Source organism: Pristiophorus japonicus, unplaced genomic scaffold, assembly GCF_044704955.1.
Source record: "Pristiophorus japonicus isolate sPriJap1 unplaced genomic scaffold, sPriJap1.hap1 HAP1_SCAFFOLD_1972, whole genome shotgun sequence".
Classification (NCBI taxonomy): domain Eukaryota; kingdom Metazoa; phylum Chordata; class Chondrichthyes; family Pristiophoridae; genus Pristiophorus; species Pristiophorus japonicus.
This window is the reverse complement of record NW_027251666.1, coordinates 1,421-19,507: the sequence shown is the minus strand read 5'-3', so window position 1 is coordinate 19,507 and position 18,087 is coordinate 1,421. Positions and strand designations below refer to the sequence as shown.

The 18,087-nt window shown below is 47.7% G+C and overlaps 1 protein-coding gene across 1 annotated transcript; it reads right to left on the bottom strand.

Annotated features, from left to right (window-relative positions):
* Positions 1-5,641: 5,641 nt before the first annotated feature.
* On the bottom strand, positions 5,642-17,392 carry LOC139244002 (zinc finger protein 239-like). Its single transcript, XM_070870941.1, has 2 exons — positions 17,189-17,392; positions 5,642-6,832 (listed from the first exon to the last, which is right to left on the bottom strand). Exon 2 carries the CDS (start codon positions 6,576-6,578, stop codon positions 5,880-5,882), a length of 699 nt encoding a protein of 232 aa, XP_070727042.1. The 5' UTR covers positions 6,579-6,832; positions 17,189-17,392; the 3' UTR covers positions 5,642-5,879.
* Between the last annotated feature and the right edge of the window lie 695 nt (positions 17,393-18,087).

The window sequence follows — 18,087 nt, the reverse complement described above, 5'->3', positions numbered from 1 at the left end:
GGTTTGCAGGGTTTGCAGCTCATCTGCACATTCGCTGGAGGTGTCCCATTGTTCCACAGCCTTTGCACACATAGTATTTGAAGCGGCATTGATGGGCTCGATGATCACCCTCACAGCAACATCAAGGTGTTAACTGCCTTGCATTAATGATTGATGGCAGACTCTGGGTCATCTGAGGTCGTGCAGCTGCAGGCGTGTACATTCTGCCATATCCATTTCTGCCTGAAAAGGACATTACTTTGTGTACAGTACTTGCCAAAACCTCTTTATGCTGCGAAATTCGTTTAGTGTTATCGTTGGTGGCCATAAATGCCTGGGCTATCGTTATGGCTTTGCTCAGATTCGGTGTTTCAACAGTCAACAGTTTGCGAAGGATAACCTTATGGCCAATGTCAAGCACAAAAAGTCTCTAAGCATTTGCTCAAGGAATCCATCGAATTCCAATGTCCTGCAAAGCGCCTTAGTTCGGCGATGTAGCTTGCCACTTCCTGGCCTTCAGACCACTGACACATGTAGAATTGAAACCTTGCCATCAGAACGCTTTCCTTCGGATTTAGCTGCGTTCGGACCAGCGTACACTTCTTCATAGGATTTGGTTGTTGGTTTCACCGGAGCGAGAAGATTCTTCATGAGGCCATAGGTTGTTGCCCCGCAGACGGTGAGGAGGATCGCCCCTCGTTTGGCAGTGTTCTCATCTGCTTCTAGCTCATTGACTACAGAGTATTTGTCGAGTCACTCCATGAAGGCCTCTCAATCATTTCCTTCTGAGAATTTCTCCACGAGACCAACAGTGTTCCGTGGTTGTTCGCGTGGTTGTTCATTATCTCGTCACCAATTGTTATGCTCATAATAAAGTAATGCAACTGAGTACTGTAGACATAGAAACATAGAAAATAGGTGCAGGAGTAGGCCATTCGGCCCTTCGAGCCTGCACAACCATTCAATAAGATCATGGCTGATCATTCCTTCAGTACCCCTTTCCTGCTTTCTCTACATACCCCTTGATCCCTTTAGCCGTAAGGGCCATATCTAACTCCCTCTTGAATATATCCAATGAACTGGCATCAACAACTCTCTGCGGTAGGAAATTCCACAGGTTAACAGCTCTCTGGGTGAAGAAGTTTCTCCTCATATCAGTCCTAAATGGCCTGCCCTTTATCCTAAGTCTGTGTCCCCTGGTTCTGGACTTCCCCAACATTGGGAACATTCTACCCGCATCTAAGCTGTCCAGTCCCATCAGAATCTTACATGTTTCTATTAGATCCCCTCATCCTTCTAAACTCCAGTGTATAAAGGCCCAGTTGATCCAGTCTCTCCTCATATGTCAGTCCAACCATCCCTGGAACCAGTCTGGTGAACCTTCGCTGCACTCTCTCAATAGCAAGAACGTCCTTCCTCAGATTAGGAGACCAAAACTGAACACAATATTCCAGGTGGAGCCTCACCAAGGCCCTGTACAACTGCAGTAAGACTTCCCTGCTCCTATACTAAAATCCCCTTGCTATGACGGCCAACATACCATTTGCCTTCTTCACCGCCTGCTGTACCTGCATGCCAACTTTCACTGACTGATGAACCATGACACCCAGATCTCGCTGCATCTTCCCTTTTCCTAATCTGCCGCCATTCAGATAATATTCTGCCTTCGTGTTTTTGCCCCCAAAGTGGATAACCTCACATTTATCCACATTATACTGCATCTGCCATGTATTTGCCCACTCGCCAAACCTGTCCAAGTCACCCTGCCGCCTCTTAGCATCCTCCTCACAGCTCACACCGCCACCCAGTTTAGTGTCATCTGCAAACGTGGAGATTTTGCACTCAATTCCATCATCTAAATCATTAATATATATATTGTAAAGAGCTGGGGTCCCAGCACTGAGCCCTGCAACACTCCACTAATCACTGTCTGCTATTCTGAAAAGGACCCGTTTATCCCAACTCTCTGCTTCCTGTCTGCCAATCAGTTCTCTATCCTCATCAGTACATTACCCCCAATACCATGTGCTTTAATTTTGCACACCAATCTCTTGTGTGGGACCTTGTCAAAGCCTTTTGAAAGTCCAAATACACCACATCCACTGGTTCTCCCTTGTCCACTCTACTAGTTACATGCTCAAAAAATTCCAGAAGATTTGTCAAGCATGATTTCCCTTTCATAAATCCATGCTGACTTGGACCAATCTATCACTGCTTTCCAAATGCACTGCTATTTCATCCTTAATGATTCCAACATTTTCCCCACTACTGATGTCAGGCTAACTGGTCTATAATTACCTGTTTTCTCTCTCCCTCCTTTTAAAAAAAAAAGTGGTGTTACATTAGCAACCCTCCAGTCCATACGAACTGATACAGAGTTGATAGACTGTTGGAAAATTACCGATGCATCCGCTATTTCTAGGGACACTTCCTTAATTACTCTGGGATGTAGACTATCAGGCCTTGGGGATTTATTGGCCTTCAATCCCGTCAATTTTCCAAACACAATTTCCCGCCTAATAAGGATATCCTTCAATTCCTCCTTCTCTAGCCCCTCGGTCTCCTGGTACATCCAGAAGGTTATTTGTGTCTTCCTTTGTGAAGACAGAACCAAAGTATTTGTTCAATTGGTCAGCCATTTCTTTGTTCCCCATTATAAATTCACCCAAATCCGACTGCAAGGGATCTACATTTGTCTTCACTAATCTTTTTCTCTTCACATATCTATGGACGCTTTTGCAGTCAGTTTTTATGTTTCTAGCAAGATTCCCCCTCTTAATTAAACCCTTTATCCTCCTCTGCTGAATTCTAAATTTCTCCCAGTCCTCCAGTTTGCTGCTTTTTCTGGCTAATTTATATGACAATGAGTAACTGTGACCTAAGCTCCTTTATTCAGACTCCAGAGTGCTGGTACAGTGTGGGAGACCTGCTTATATACAGTGCTCCTAAGGGATGCTGGGATCCCTTAGGACTCCAACAGGTAAGCCGTCTGCTGGTAGTATGCAACCCCAGGCAACCTGTATAATACATGACAGGTGGGCCAAGGCAGCAGCGTGTTCTGCGACCAATCGCGCTGATTGAGGGTTGGATCCTGAGTCGGACTGTCAGGTGAGTCAGTGTGAACCCCTCTTAAAGAATTTATCTTTTCACAGTTAAATCGAGGTTTGTTTTGGCAACATAACAGGTGAACATTTGTCAGTATTTTGTTTCCCTGGAGTTCCTATTATGAGTTCCAGGCACTTCAATGCCAAGTCGAATAAAAATTGAAAAGATCTTCATTTCCCTCTTAGCATGTCACTGTTCGTTAAAGGAACAGAGATTGATTTCCCCTCATTATGCATTCGTAGTAGTTAAAGTAACAGCCTTCCTATTGGTAGTGAGTCACATTCTGTGCTGGAGGAGATGGCTGGTGGTTTCAGCCTTTAAAATACTCCTCCACTTGTTGAAATTCCTCCAAAGTATCGCCCTTGCCTATCTCTGTAGCCTCCTCCAGCCCAGCAACCCTCTTAATAGTTTGGGTTTGTTTTCTTTGGAACAGAGGAGACTGAAGGGAGACGTTATTGAGGTGTATAAAATTATGAGGGGTCTAAATAGAGTGCATAGAAAGGACCTATTTCCGCTCGCAGAGGGGGGTCAACAACCAGGGGGCATAGATTTAAAGTAATTGGTAGGAGGTTTAGAGGGGAAATTTCTTCACCTAGAGAGTGGTGGGGGGTCTGGTACTCACTACCTGAAAGGTTGGTAGAGGCAGAAACCCTCATCACATTTAAAAAATACTTGGATGTGTACTTGAAGTACTATAACCTACAAGGCTACGGACAAAGAGCTGGAAAGCGGGATTAGGCTGGATAGCTCTCTGTCGGCCTGCGCAGACACGATGGGCCTAAATGGCCTCCTTCCATGCTGTAAATTTCGATGCTTCTATAATGAGAAACAATTTACAGTGTCGGGGGTCCATGTTGCTGTTAGTTAAAAGGTACAGAGATTGATTTACCCTCATTATGCATCCTTAGTCATTAAACAAAAACCTTTCCTGTTAGCAGTGAGTCACATTCTGCACTGGGAGAGACAGCTGATGGCCTCAACCTTTAAAATACTCCATGTCCAAGTCCCACCAAGGCCTCGCTCCTCACTATCTCTGTAACCTCCTCCAGCCCACCAACTCTCTTAATAAGGAGAAACAATTTTCAGTGTCAGAAGGCTCGGTAACCAGAGGTCACTGATTTAAGGTGATTGGCAAATGAACCAGATGCTACACGAGGGGGAAAAAATAAGCAGCCAGATGTTATGGCCTGGAATGCACTGCCTGTATGGGAGATGGAAGCAGATTCATGTTACTTTGAAAAGAGATAAATATTTGAGTTGGAAAGATTTGCAGGGTTATGAGGCAAGAGCAGCGGAGTGGTTTGCATCCTCGTGTCTGACGAGAAGTAGCGGCAGGGATAGTGGATGCACTGGTTGTAATTTACCAAAATTCCCTGGATTCTGGGTAGGTCCCAGCAGATTGGAAAACTGCAAATGTAATGCCCCTATTTAAAAAAGGAGGCAGACAAAAAGCGGGAAACTAGTTAGCCTAACATCTGTGGTTGGGAAAGTGTTGGAGTGCATTATTAAAGAAGCAGTAGCAGGACATTTGGAAAAATAAAGTTCGGTCAAGCAGTGTCAGCATCGATTTATGAAGGGGAAGTCATGTTTGACAAATTTGATGGAATTCTTTGAGGATGTAATGAACAGGGTATATAAAGGGGAACCAGTGCATTTCGACTTCCAGAAGGCATTTGACAAGGTGCCACATAAAAGGTTATTGCACAAGGTAAAAGTTCCTGGGGTTGGGGGTAACATATCAGCATGGATAGAGGATTGGCTAACTAACAGAAAACAGAGAGGTGGGATAACTGGTTCATTGTCTGGTTGACCATCAGTAACTAGTGGGGTGCTGCAGGGATCAGTGCTGGGGCCTCAACTATTCACAATGTATATTAGTTACTTGGATGAAGGGACCGAGTGTAACGCGGCCAAATTTTCTGATGATACAAAGATGGGTGGGAAAGCAAGTTGTAAGGAGGACACAAATAATCTACAAAGGGATATAGATAGGCTCAGTGAGCTGGCAAAAATCTGGCAGATGGACTATAATGTGGTAAAATGTCAGGTTATCCTCTTTGGTAAGAAAAATAAAAAAGTTAATTATTATTCAAATGTGACAATTACAAAATGCTGTAGTACAGAAGGATCTGGGGGTTCTTGGACATGAAACTCAAAAAGTTAGTATGCAGGTACAGCAAGTAATCAGGAAGGCAAATGGAATGCTGGGGGATGGTATAAAAGTAGGGAAGTCCTGCTACAACTGCACAGGGCATTGGTAAGACCACACCTGGAGTACTGCGCACAGTTTAGGTCTGGACTTGTCTCCATTCCCGTGCCGAGGGGATTGCTACACCAGACGGGAAGGGCAACATTTGGGGACACGGATTCCCCACCAATTCCCATTCCCCTTCTTTCTGGTGGATAATGGAGGGGCCACTGTGTGTAATGTGCAAGTCAGTAAGAATTGTCAGCCAGCTCTTTCTAATTGGAGATTTTATTCAATGGAAACTTTGACACGATTGTAGATTTTATACCAAAGATCAATTTAAAATTAAAGTAAACGTTCATAATTTTATTCCAAATTGAATTTCTGTTGAGAGTCGCTGAATTAAGGGGAAAGATAACACACAGCGTTTCTTAAATGGACACTGCAGCCCCGAGAACACAATCAGCAATATATCCAGAATATTAAAGTCCAGCCCAGTTATAGGGTTATTAACATCAGCAGAAACAAACCCCAATTGTCAGAATGAACATGGTTCAGTCAGGTTGTGATTAACAGCAGTAATAACAGCAGATTCCAACCCCTGCAGTCATTTGTGAACTCGCTGGTGTGTCAGCAGGATGGTTGACCGAGTGAATCCCTTCCCACACTCAGAGCAGGTGAACGGCCTCTCCCCAGTGTGAACTCGCTGGTGTCTCAGCAGGGTGGATGACTGAGTGAATGCCTTCCCACACTCAGAGCAGGTGAATGGCCTCTCCCCAGTGTGAACTAACTGGTGTGTCAGCAGGTGGGATGACTGAGTGAATGCCTTCCCACACTCAGAGCAGGTGAATGGCCTCTCCCCAGTGTGAATTCGCTGGTGTGTCAGCAGGTGGGATGACTGAGTGAATCCCTTCCCACACTCAGAGCAGGTGAATGGCCTCTCCATAGTGTGAATTCGCTGGTGTTTCAGCAGGGTGGATGACTGAGTGAATCCCTTCCCACACTCAGAGCAGGTGAACGGCCTCTCCCCAGTGTGAACTCGCTGGTGTGACTGTAGATGGGATAATCGAGTGAATCCTTTCCCACACTCACAGCAGGTGAACGGCCTCTCCCCAGTGTGACTGCGTCGATGAACTTCCAGCTCACATGGTTTTCTGAATCCCTTCCCACACTCACCACATTTCCACGGTTTCTCCATGGTGCGGGTATCCTTGTGACTCTCCATGTTTGGACGATCAGTTGAAGCCTCACCCACGCACACAACACGTTTACAGTTTCTCTGCAATTTGAATGGTGCAATGTTCATTCAGGCTGTGCAACTGGCTAAAGCTCTTTCCACAGTCAATGCACTGGAACACTCACTCGGGTGTGTGTGTCTCGGTGCTTTTCCAGTCACACTGATATTTGAAATCTTTACCCACAGGCAGAACAGACAAACATTTCTCCTTCCACTTTCAAAGGCCGATGATAGTCAGGTCCTGATGAATCGATTGACTCCGTCAGATCTTGACGCAACGTTTGATTTGTGTTTCCTGTCTGAAAATCTAACCTTCGAAAAAGCTGTGAAAGGAGATAACAAAACTCATCACTATCAGTACAAGACAGAAATTCAGAATAGACACATCAAGTTTCCATGAAACATTCTTTCCTCTCTTGTTCTTCCAAAGCTGTAAATGCCTGTCCCACACATTGTCCCTCCTGCTGTGCTGAAATCCAAACCCATCGCACATTTCTAGACTGTTTCTCCTCCACTCCCAGTTTTCACCACCAATTCTGGCTGGGTACAGAAATACACTCACCCACTGGTACACTTCCTTCTCCTCACCTGCAGCTGCTGACACTGGCTGGGTTCAGTTCTACACTCACTGGTGCCTCTCCCTCTCCTGCCCTGAAGGTACAGACTCCGGCTGGGTTCAGTTCTACACTCACTGGTTCTCCTCTCCTAAAGGAGCTGACTCTGGCCGTGTTCAGGTCTACACTCATAAGAACATAAGAATTAGGAACAGGAGTAGGCCATATTGCCCCTCGAGCCTGCTCCGCCATTCAACAAGATCATGACTGATCTGGCCGTGGACTCAGCTCCACTTACCCGTCCGCTCCCCATAACCTTTAATTCCCTTATTGGTTAAAAATCTATCGATCTGTGACTTGAATACATTCAATGAGCTAGCCTCAACTGCTTCCTTGGGCAGAGAATTCCACAGATTCACAAACCTTTGGGAGGAGAAATTCCTTCTCAACTCGGTTGTAAATTGGCTCCCCCGTATTTTGAGGCTGTGCCCCCTAGTTCGAGTCTCCCTGACCAGTGGAAACAACCTCTGTGCCTCTATCTTGTCTATCCCTTTCATTATTTTAAATGTTTCCATAAGATCACCCCTCATCCTTCTGAACTCCAACGAGTAAAGACCCAGTCTACTCAATCTATCATCATAAGGTAACCCCGCCTCATCTCCGGAATCAGCCTAGTGAATCGTCTCTGTACCCCCTCCAAAGCCAGTATATCCTTCCTTAAGTAAGGTGACCAAAACTGCACGCAGTACTCCAGGTGCGGCCTCACCAATACCCCATATAGTTACATAGAAACATAGAAAATAGGTGCAGGACTAGGCCATTCAGCCCTTCTAGCCTGCACCGCCATTCAATGAGTTCATGGCTGAACATGTACTTCAGTACCCCCTTCCTGCTTTCTCGCCATACCCCTTGATCCCCCGAGTAGTAAGGACTTCATCTAACTTCCTTTTGAATATATTTAGTGAATTGGCCTCAACTACTTTCTGTGGTAGAGAATTCCACAGGTTCACCACTCTCTGGGTGAAGAAGTTTCTCCTCATCTCGGTCCTAAATGGCTTACCCCTTATCCTTAGACTGTGACCCCTGGTTCTGGACTTCCCCAACATTGGGAACATTCTTCCTGCATCTAACCTGTCGAAACCAGTCAGAATTTTAAACGTTTCTGAGGTCCCCTCTCATTCTTCTGAACTCCAGTGAATACAAGCCCAGTTGATCCATTCTTTCTTGATAGGTCAGTCCCACCATCCCGGGAATCAGTCTGGTGAATCTTCGCTGCACTCCCTCAATAGCAAGAATGTCCTTCCTCAAGTTAGGAGACCAAAACTGTACACAATACTCCAGGTGTGGCCTCACCAAGGCCCTGTACAACTGTAGCAACACCTCCCTGCCCCTGTACTCAAATCCCCTCGCTATGAAGGCCAACATGCCATTTGCTTTCTTAACCGCCTGCTGTACCTGCATGCCAACCTTCAATGACTGATGTACCATGACACCCAGGTCTCGTTGCACCTCCCCTTTTCCTAATCCGTCACCATTCAGATAATAGTCTGTCTCTCTGTTTTTACCACCAAAGTGGACAACCTCAAATTTATCCACATTATACTTCATCTGCCATGCATTTGTCCACTCACCTAACCTATCCAAGTCACTCTGCAGCCTCATAGCATCCTCCTCGCAGCTCACACTGCCACCCAACTTAGTGTCATCTGCAAATTTGGAGATACTACATTTAATCCCCTCGTCTAAATCGTTAATGTACAATGTAAATAGCTGGGGCCCCAGCACAGAACCTTGCGGCACCCCACTAGTCACTGCCTGCCATTCTGAAAAGTACCCATTTACTCCTACTCTTTGCTTCCTGTCTGACAACCAGTTCTCAATCCACGTCAGCACACTACCCCCAATCCCATGTGCTTTAACTTTGCACATTAATCTCTTGTGTGGGACCTTGTCGAAAGCCTCCTGAAAGTCCAAATATACCACATCAACTGGTTCTCCCTTGTCCACTTTATTGGAAACATCCTCACAAAATTCCAGAAGGTTTGTCAAGCATGATTTCCCTTTCACAAATCCATGCTGACTTGGACCTATCATGTCACCATTTTCCAAATGCACTGCTATGACATCCTTAATAATTGATTCCATCATTTTACCCACTACTGAGGTCAGGCTGACCGGTCTATAATTCCCTGTTTTCTCTCTCCCTCCTTTTTTAAAAAGTGGGGTTACATTGGCTACCCTCCATTTCATAGGAACTGATCCAGAGTCAATGGAATGTTGGAAAATGACTGTCAATGCATCCACTATTTCCAAGGCCACCTCCTTAAGTACTCTGGGATGCAGTCCATCAGGCCCTGGGGATTTATCGGCCTTCAATCCCATCAATTTCCCCAACACAATTTCCCGACTAATAAAGATTTCCCTCAGTTCCTCCTCCTTACTAGACCCTCTGACCCCTTTTATATCCGGAAGGTTGTTGGTGTCCTCCTTAGTGAATACCGAACCAAAGTACTTGTTTAATTGGTCTGCCATTTCTTTGTTCCCAGTTATGACTTCCCCTGATTCTGACTGCAGGGGACCTACGTTTGTCTTTACTAACCTTTTTCTCTTTACATACCTATCGAAACTTTTGCAATCCGCCTTAATGTTCCCTGCAAGCTTCTTCTCGTACTCCATTTTCCCTGCCCTAATCAAAACCTTTGTCCTCCTCTGCTGAGTTCTAAATTTCTCCCAGTCCCCGGGTTCACTGCTATTTCTGGCCAATTTGTATGCAATTTGCAGAAGGACCTCCCTGCTTTTGTACTCCATCCCTCTTGCAATGAAGGCCAACATTCCATTCGCCTTCCTGATTGCCTGCTGCACCTGCAAACTAACTTTTTGGGATTCATGCACAAAGAGGCCAAACCCCGGAACCTCCCTCGGGGGCCGGCGCCTCACAACTTGAGCCGCCTCGGGGAAATCCCCTCCGTGCCTTTCAGTTCCGCGCGGAGGGGTTTCCTGTACGGGCTGCTCCTGCACACCCTCAACTTTGCCATCCTCGCCGGCCGTCCGGACACGCCATGGCGTACCATCTTGCCGTCCGGAGGAGGCGGGGGTCCCCGATGGAGGGCACTCTACGCAGGGGTCCTCCCACTATTCATCGGGGACTTGGCCTGGAGGGTGGTGCACGGAGCCGTGCCGTGCAATAAATTTTTAAGCCGGTTCACGGACTCCCAGGCCGCCTGCAATTTCTGCGGTCTGGAGGAGTCCGTGTTCCATGTTTTTATGGAGTGCACAAGGTTGCAGCCCCTGTTCCACTATTTGAAGGGGCTGCTCCTGAAATTCTGGCTGCACTTCAGTCCCACTCTCCTGATCTTTGGGCACCCTGTGCGGAGGGGAGCGGGTAGGTCCGAAGGCCTCCTCGTAGGACTGCTCCTGGGCACGGCCAAGGGTGCCATCAGCTGGTCCAGGCAGCGGGCGGTCGAGGGGGTCGTTCAACCTGACTGCCTGCCTCTCTTCCGCTCTTACATCCGGTCCAGGGTGTCCTTGGAGATGGAGCACGCGGTGTCCACCGGTACGCTCGCGGCCTTCCGCGAGAGGTGGGCACCGGAGGGACTGGAGTGCATCATCACGCCCGGCAACCAAATTTTAATTTGATTTTACGTTTTTTTTTTAAGTTTAATTTGTTTTAATTGCCGGTGCTTTTAGTGTCCCCCTTCCCTTTTATAGGGGGCACTGGGGAAAATTGTGAATTTAGTGCCCAAAAAAAAAACCAAAAAAAAAGAAAAACACAAAAAAAAAAAGGGGGGAAAAAAAGGGCCTTGAAAATGTCTGGAGTGTCACCCAGGTCGGGTGGCACCGTTTATTGTTTTTATGTTTTCACAGGTGAACTCAAAAGAGTTTCATGCACAAAGAGGCCAAACCCCGGAACCTCCCTCGGGGGCCGGCGCCTCACAACTTGAGCCGCCTCGGGGAAATCCCCTCCGTGCCTTTCAGTTCCGCGCGGAGGGGTTTCCTGTACGGGCTGCTCCTGCACACCCTCAACTTTGCCATCCTCGCCGGCCGTCCGGACACGCCATGGCGTACCATCTTGCCGTCCGGAGGAGGCGGGGGTCCCCGATGGAGGGCACTCTACGCAGGGGTCCTCCCACTATTCATCGGGGACTTGGCCTGGAGGGTGGTGCACGGAGCCGTGCCGTGCAATAAATTTTTAAGCCGGTTCACGGACTCCCAGGCCGCCTGCAATTTCTGCGGTCTGGAGGAGTCCGTGTTCCATGTTTTTATTGAATGCACGAGGTTGCAGCCCCTGTTCCACTATTTGAAGGGGCTGCTCCTGAAATTCTGGCTGCACTTCAGTCCCACTCTCCTGATCTTTGGGCACCCTGTGCGGAGGGGAGCGGGTAGGTCCGAAGGCCTCCTCGTAGGACTGCTCCTGGGCACGGCCAAGGGTGCCATCAGCCGGTCCAGGCAGCGGGCGGTCGAGGGGGTCGTTCAACCTGACTGCCTGCCTCTCTTCCGCTCTTACATCCGGTCCAGGGTGTCCTTGGAGATGGAGCACGCGGTGTCCACCGGTACGCTCGCGGCCTTCCGCGAGAGGTGGGCACCGGAGGGACTGGAGTGCATCATCACGCCCGGCAACCAAATTTTAATTTGATTTTACGTTTTAAAGTTTAACTTGTTTTAATTGCCGGTGTTTTTAGTGTCCCCCTCTCCTTTTATAGGGGGCACTGGAAAAATTTGATTTTAGCGCCCCAAAAAAAAAAAAAAAAAAAAAAAAAAAAAAAAAAAAAAACCAAAAAAAAAGGGGCTTGAAAATGTCTGCTGTGTCACCCAGGTCGGGTGGCACAGTTTAATGTTGTTTATGTTTTGCAGGTAGACTCCTAAAAGAGTTTCATGCACAAAGAGGCCAAACCCCGGAACCTCCCTCGGGGGCCGGCGCCTCACAACTTGAGCCGCCTCGGGGAAATCCCCTCCGTGCCTTTCAGTTCCGCGCGGAGGGGTTTCCTGTACGGGCTGCTCCTGCACACCCTCAACTTTGCCATCCTCGCCGGCCGTCCGGACACGCCATGGCGTACCATCTTGCCGTCCGGAGGAGGCGGGGGTCCCCGATGGAGGGCACTCTACGCAGGGGTCCTCCCACTATTCATCGGGGACTTGGCCTGGAGGGTGGTGCACGGAGCCGTGCCGTGCAATAAATTTTTAAGCCGGTTCACGGACTCCCAGGCCGCCTGCAATTTCTGCGGTCTGGAGGAGTCCGTGTTCCATGTTTTTATTGAATGCACGAGGTTGCAGCCCCTGTTCCACTATTTGAAGGGGCTGCTCCTGAAATTCTGGCTGCACTTCAGTCCCACTCTCCTGATCTTTGGGCACCCTGTGCGGAGGGGAGCGGGTAGGTCCGAAGGCCTCCTCGTAGGACTGCTCCTGGGCACGGCCAAGGGTGCCATCAGCCGGTCCAGGCAGCGGGCGGTCGAGGGGGTCGTTCAACCTGACTGCCTGCCTCTCTTCCGCTCTTACATCCGGTCCAGGGTGTCCTTGGAGATGGAGCACGCGGTGTCCACCGGTACGCTCGCGGCCTTCCGCGAGAGGTGGGCACCGGAGGGACTGGAGTGCATCATCACGCCCGGCAACCAAATTTTAATTTGATTTTACGTTTTAAAGTTTAATTTGTTTTAATTGCCGGTGCTTTTAGTGTCCCCCTTCCCTTTTATAGGGGGCACTGGGGAAAATTGTGATTTTAGTGCCCAAAAAAAAAACCAAAAAAAAAAAAAGAAAAACACAAAAAAAAAACCAAAAAAAAAAAAGGGGGGAAAAAAAGGGCCTTGAAAATGTCTGGAGTGTCACCCAGGTCGGGTGGCACCGTTTATTGTTTTTATGTTTTCACAGGTGAACTCAAAAGAGTTTCATGCACAAAGAGTTTCATGCACAAGGAGGCACCGGAGGGACTGGAGTGCATCATCACGCCCGGCAACCAAATTTTAATTTGATTTTACGTTTTTTAAGTTTAATTTGTTTTAATTGCCGGTGCTTTTAGTGTCCCCCTTCCCTTTTATAGGGGGCACTGGAAAAATTTGATTTTAGCGCCCCCCAAAAAAAAAACAAATACCAAAAAAAAAAAGGGGCCTTGAAAGTGTCTGCTGTGTCACCCAGGTCGGGTGGCATGGTTTTAATGTTTTATGTTTTTGCAGGTTAACTCAAAAGAGTTTCATGCACAAAGAGTTTCATGCACAAGGAGGCACCGGAGGGACTGGAGTGCATCATCACGCCCGGCAACCAAATGTTAATTTGATTTTATGTTTTTAAGTTAATTTGTTTTAATTGCCAGTGCTTTTAGTGTCCCCCTCCCCTTTAAAAGGGGCACTTGGAGAAAAAAAAAGGGGGAAAAAAAGCCTTGTAAATGGTTGGTGTTTCCCCCAGATCGGGGGGGCACGGTTTAATGTTTTTTGTTTACTCCCAAAAAAAAGAGTTTCATGCACAAGGATCCCCAGGTCCCTCTTTACCGCAGCACATTGTAATTTCTCCCCATTCAAATAATATTCCCTTTTACTGTTTTTTTTTCTCAAGGTGAATGACCTCACACTTTCCGACATTGTATTCCATCTGCCAAACCTTAGCCCATTCGCTTAACCTATCTATATCTCTTTGCAGCCTCTCTCTGTCCTCTACACAACCCGCTTTCCCACTAATCTTTGTGTCATCTGCAAATTTTTTTACACTACACTCTGTCCCCTCTTCCAGGTCATCTATGTATATTGTAAACAGTTGTGGTCCCAGCACTGATCCCTGTGGCACACCACTAACCACCGATTTCCAACCCGAAAAGGACCCATTTATCCCGATTCTCTGCTTTCTGTTAGCCAGCCAATTCTCTATCCATGCTAATACATTTCCACTGACTCCGTGTACCTTTGTCTTCTGCAGTAACCTTTTGTGTGGCACCTTATCGAATGCCTTTTGAAAATCTAAATACACCACATCCATCGGTATACCTCTATCCACCATGCTCGTTATATCCTCAAACAATTCCAGTAAATTAGTTAAACATGATTTCCCCTTCATGAATCCATGCTGCGTCTGCTTGATTGCACCATTCCTATCCAGATGTCCCGCTATTTCTTCCTTAATGATAGTTTCAAGAATTTTCCCCATTACAGATGTTAAACTAACCGGCCTATAGTTACCTGCCTTTTGTCTGCCCCCTTTTTTAAATAGAGGTGTTACATAAGCTGCTTTCCAATCCGATGGTACCTCCCCAGAGTCCAGAGAATTTTGATAGATTATAACGAATGCATCTGCTATAACTTCCGCCATCTCTTTTAATATCCTGAGATGCATTTCATCAGGACCAGGGGACTTGTCTACCTTGAGTCCCATTAGCCTGTCCAGTACTACCCCCCTAGTGATAGTGATTGTCTCAAGGTCCTCCCTTCCCACATTCCTGTGACCAGCAATTTTTGGCATGGTTTTTGTGTCTTCCACTGTGAAGACTGAAGAAAAATAATTGTTTAAGGTCTCAGCCATTTCCATATTTCCCATTATTAAATCCCCCTTCTCATCTTCTAAGGGACCAACATTTACTTTAGTCACTCTTTTCCGTTTTATACATCTGTAAAAGCTTTTGGTATCCGTTTTTATGTTTGTGCAAGTTTACCTTCGTAATCTATCTTTCCTTTCTTTATTGCTTTCTTAGTCATTCTTTGCTGTCGTTTAAAATGTTCCCAATCTTCTATTTTCCCACTAACCTTGGCCACCTTATACGCATTGGTTTTTAATTTGATATTCTCCTTTATTTCCTTGGTTATCCACGGCTGGTTATCCCTTCTCTTACCGCCCTTCTTTTTCACTGGAATATATTTTTGTTGAGCACTATGAAAGAGCTCCTTAAAAGTCCGCCACTGTTCAATTGTGCCACCGTTTAGTCTGTGTTTCCAGTCTACTTCAGCCAACTCTGCCCTCATCCCACTGTAGTCCCCTTTGTTTAAGCATAGTACGCTCGTTTGAGACACTACTTCCTCACCCTCAATGTGTATTACAATTTCAACCATACTGTGATCACTCATTCCGAGAGGATCTTTTACTAGGAGATCGTTTATTATTCCTGTCTCATTACACAGGACCAGATCTAAGATAGCTTGCTCCCTTGTAGGTTCTGTAACATACTGTTCTAAGAAACAATCCCATATGCATTCTATGAATTCCTCCTCCAGGCTACCCCGTGCGATTTGATTTGACCAATCGATATGTAGGTTAAAATCCCCCATGATTACTGCTGTTCCTTTTTCACATGTCTCCATTATTCCCTTGATTATTGCCCGCCCCACCATGAAGTTATTATTTGGGGGCCTATAAACTACGCTCACCAGTGACCTTTTTCCCCTTACTATCTCTAATCTCCACCCACAATGATTCAACATTTTGTTCATTAGAGCCAATATCGTCTCTCACAACTGCCCTGATATCATCCTTTATTAACAGAGCTACCCCACCTCCTTTCCCTTCTTGTCTATCTTTCCGAATCATCAGATACCCCTGTATGTTTAATTCCCAGTCTTGGCCACCCTGCAACCACGTTTCTGTAATGGCCACCAAATCATACCCATTTGTAATGATTTGTGCCGTCAACTCATTTACTTTATTTCGAATGCTGCATGAGTTCAGGTAGAGTGTTTTAATACCATGATTTTTAGTTTTGACCCCTCCTGCAGCCCCTTTATATTCAGTGGCCCTTTTTGTTTTTTCCCTTGGGTTTCTCTGCCCTCCACTTTTACTCATCTCCTTTCTGTCTTTTGCTTTTGTCTCCCTCTGTCTCCCTGCATTGGTTCCCATCCCCCTGCCATATTAGTTTAACTCCTCCCCAACAGCACTAGCAAACACTCCCCCTAGGACATTGGTTCCGGTCCTGCCGAGGTGCAGACTCACTGGTTCCCCACCCTATCCCTCTCCTGAAGATGTTGGCTCTGACTGCGTTCAGTTCTACACTCACTCGCTCCCCTCAAGATGCTGACTCTGGCTGGGTTCAGTTCTACACTCACTGGTTCCCCTGCTGCTCCTTCCCTGTCGGTACTGATTCTGGCTGGGTTCAGATATAGACGCACTGGCTCCCCTCTCCTCCATTGAAGATGCTGACTCTGTCTGGAATCGGTTTTGCACTCACTGGTTCCAATCCATCCCCGTCCCCTGAAGATGCTGACTCTGGCTGGGTTCAGTTCCACAGTCACTGGTTCCCCTCCCCTGAAGGTGCTGACTCTGGCTGGGTTTAGTTCTACACTCACTGATTCCCCTCCCTCTTCACCCCTAAAGCTGCTGACTCTGTTTGGGATCAGTTCTACAATCATTGCTTCCTCTCCCTCTTCTCCCCTTAAGGTGCTGACTGTGGCTGGCTTCACTTCCATGCTCACTGGCTCCCCTCTCCTCTGCTAAAGGTGCTGACTCTGTCTGGGTTCAATTCTATACTCACTGGTTCTCCTCCCTCACAATTCTCTCCTCCCCTAAAGCTGCTGACTCAGGCTGTATTCAGTTCTACACTCACTGGTTCCCCTCCCTCTCCTTCCCTGAAGATGCTGACTCTGCCTGGGTTCAGATATAGACTCGCTGGTTACCTTCGCTCGCAGTTCTCTCCTCCTATGATGTTGCTGAGTTTGACTGAGCTCAATTCCGCACTCACTTGTTCCCCTCCCTCTCCTTTCGTGAAGGTGCTGACTGACTGGGTTCAGTTCCAAACTCACTGGCTACCCTCTCCTCCCCTAAAGATGCTGTCTCTGGCTGGGTTCAGTTCTGCATTCACTTGTTCCCCTCTCTCTTCTCCCCTGAAAGTGCCGACTCTGTCTGGGTTCAGTTCCACACTCACTGGTTCCCCTCCCCTAAAAGATGCTGACTCTATTTGGGATCAGTTCTACAATACCGGTTCCCCTCCCCTCCATCTTTCTCCTCCCCTGAAGATGCTGACTCAGGCTGGGTTCAGTTCTACACTCACTGGTTCCCCTCCCATGAAGGTGCTGACTCTGTCTGTGTTCAGTTCTGCACTGACTGGTTCCCCTCCCCTGAAGGTGCTGACTCTGTCTGGGTTCAGTTCTGCACTCACTGGTTCCACTCCCCTGAAGGTGCTGACTCTGGCTGAGTTCATGGCCGCGCATGCGCTGTGCAACTCACTGAATCAAGATGGCGGAGCGCTGAACCTGCCTTCCTGCACACAAATGGCCGCCGTTAGCCTGAGCCTGTGACCCGGAGAAAGCCCCGAACCTACAACCGCCGATATTCCGGTTATTATTCCGGGCTTCCGGCGAGCACCGGTTGTTTATGAAGCCTCCCCGGCTCCCCGCTGGTCCATTACTCCGCTCCGTCCCGCTGAAAAGGACACTTCCGAGGAGCCTGTCCAAAATGTGTCTCCTCCGCCATTATACGCACCGCGCATGCTCCAAACCCAGTATCTGCGCCTGCGCACTGAACTCTTGTAGTCTGGGTGCGGCAATTCTCCCCCGCGGGGCATACTGGTTACATAAGACCATGAGAAATAGGAGCAGGAGTGGGCTACCCGGACCCCCGAGCCTATTCCCCATTCAATAAGATCACGGGTGGTCTGATCATTGACTCAGCTCGACTTCCCCGCCAGCTCCCCAGAACCCTTTATTCCCTTACCAAACCTGGAGTACTGTGCACAGTTTTGGTCTCCTTATCTAAGGAAGGATGTATTTGCCTTGCTTAGATACACAGAGTAAAGCTTCCTCAACACTGTCTCACCAGACATTCCAAAGGCAGGCAATAGGAGCGGCGTGGGAGGATGAAGGGCAGCGGCAGCAGCAGCGACTGAGAGTGACGGCAGTCCGAGGGGCCAGCATCGCAAGAGGAGCCACGCAGGAGGATGAAGGCTAGTGGCAGAGATTGAGAGCGGCAGCAGTCTGAGGGGCTAGTATCGCAAAAGGAGGATGAAGGGCGGCGGCAGCAGCGACAGAGTGACAGCAGTCCGAGGGGCCAGCATCGCGAAAGGAGCGGCATGGTAGGATAAAGAGCGGCAGCAGCGACTGAGAATGGCGGCAGTCCGAGGGGCTAGT

Bases quoted from the DNA above. Each gene is read 5' to 3' on its own strand.
- LOC139244002 (XM_070870941.1), bottom strand. From the start codon at position 6,578: ATGAACATTGCACCATTCAAATTGCAGAGAAACTGTAAACGTGTTGTG.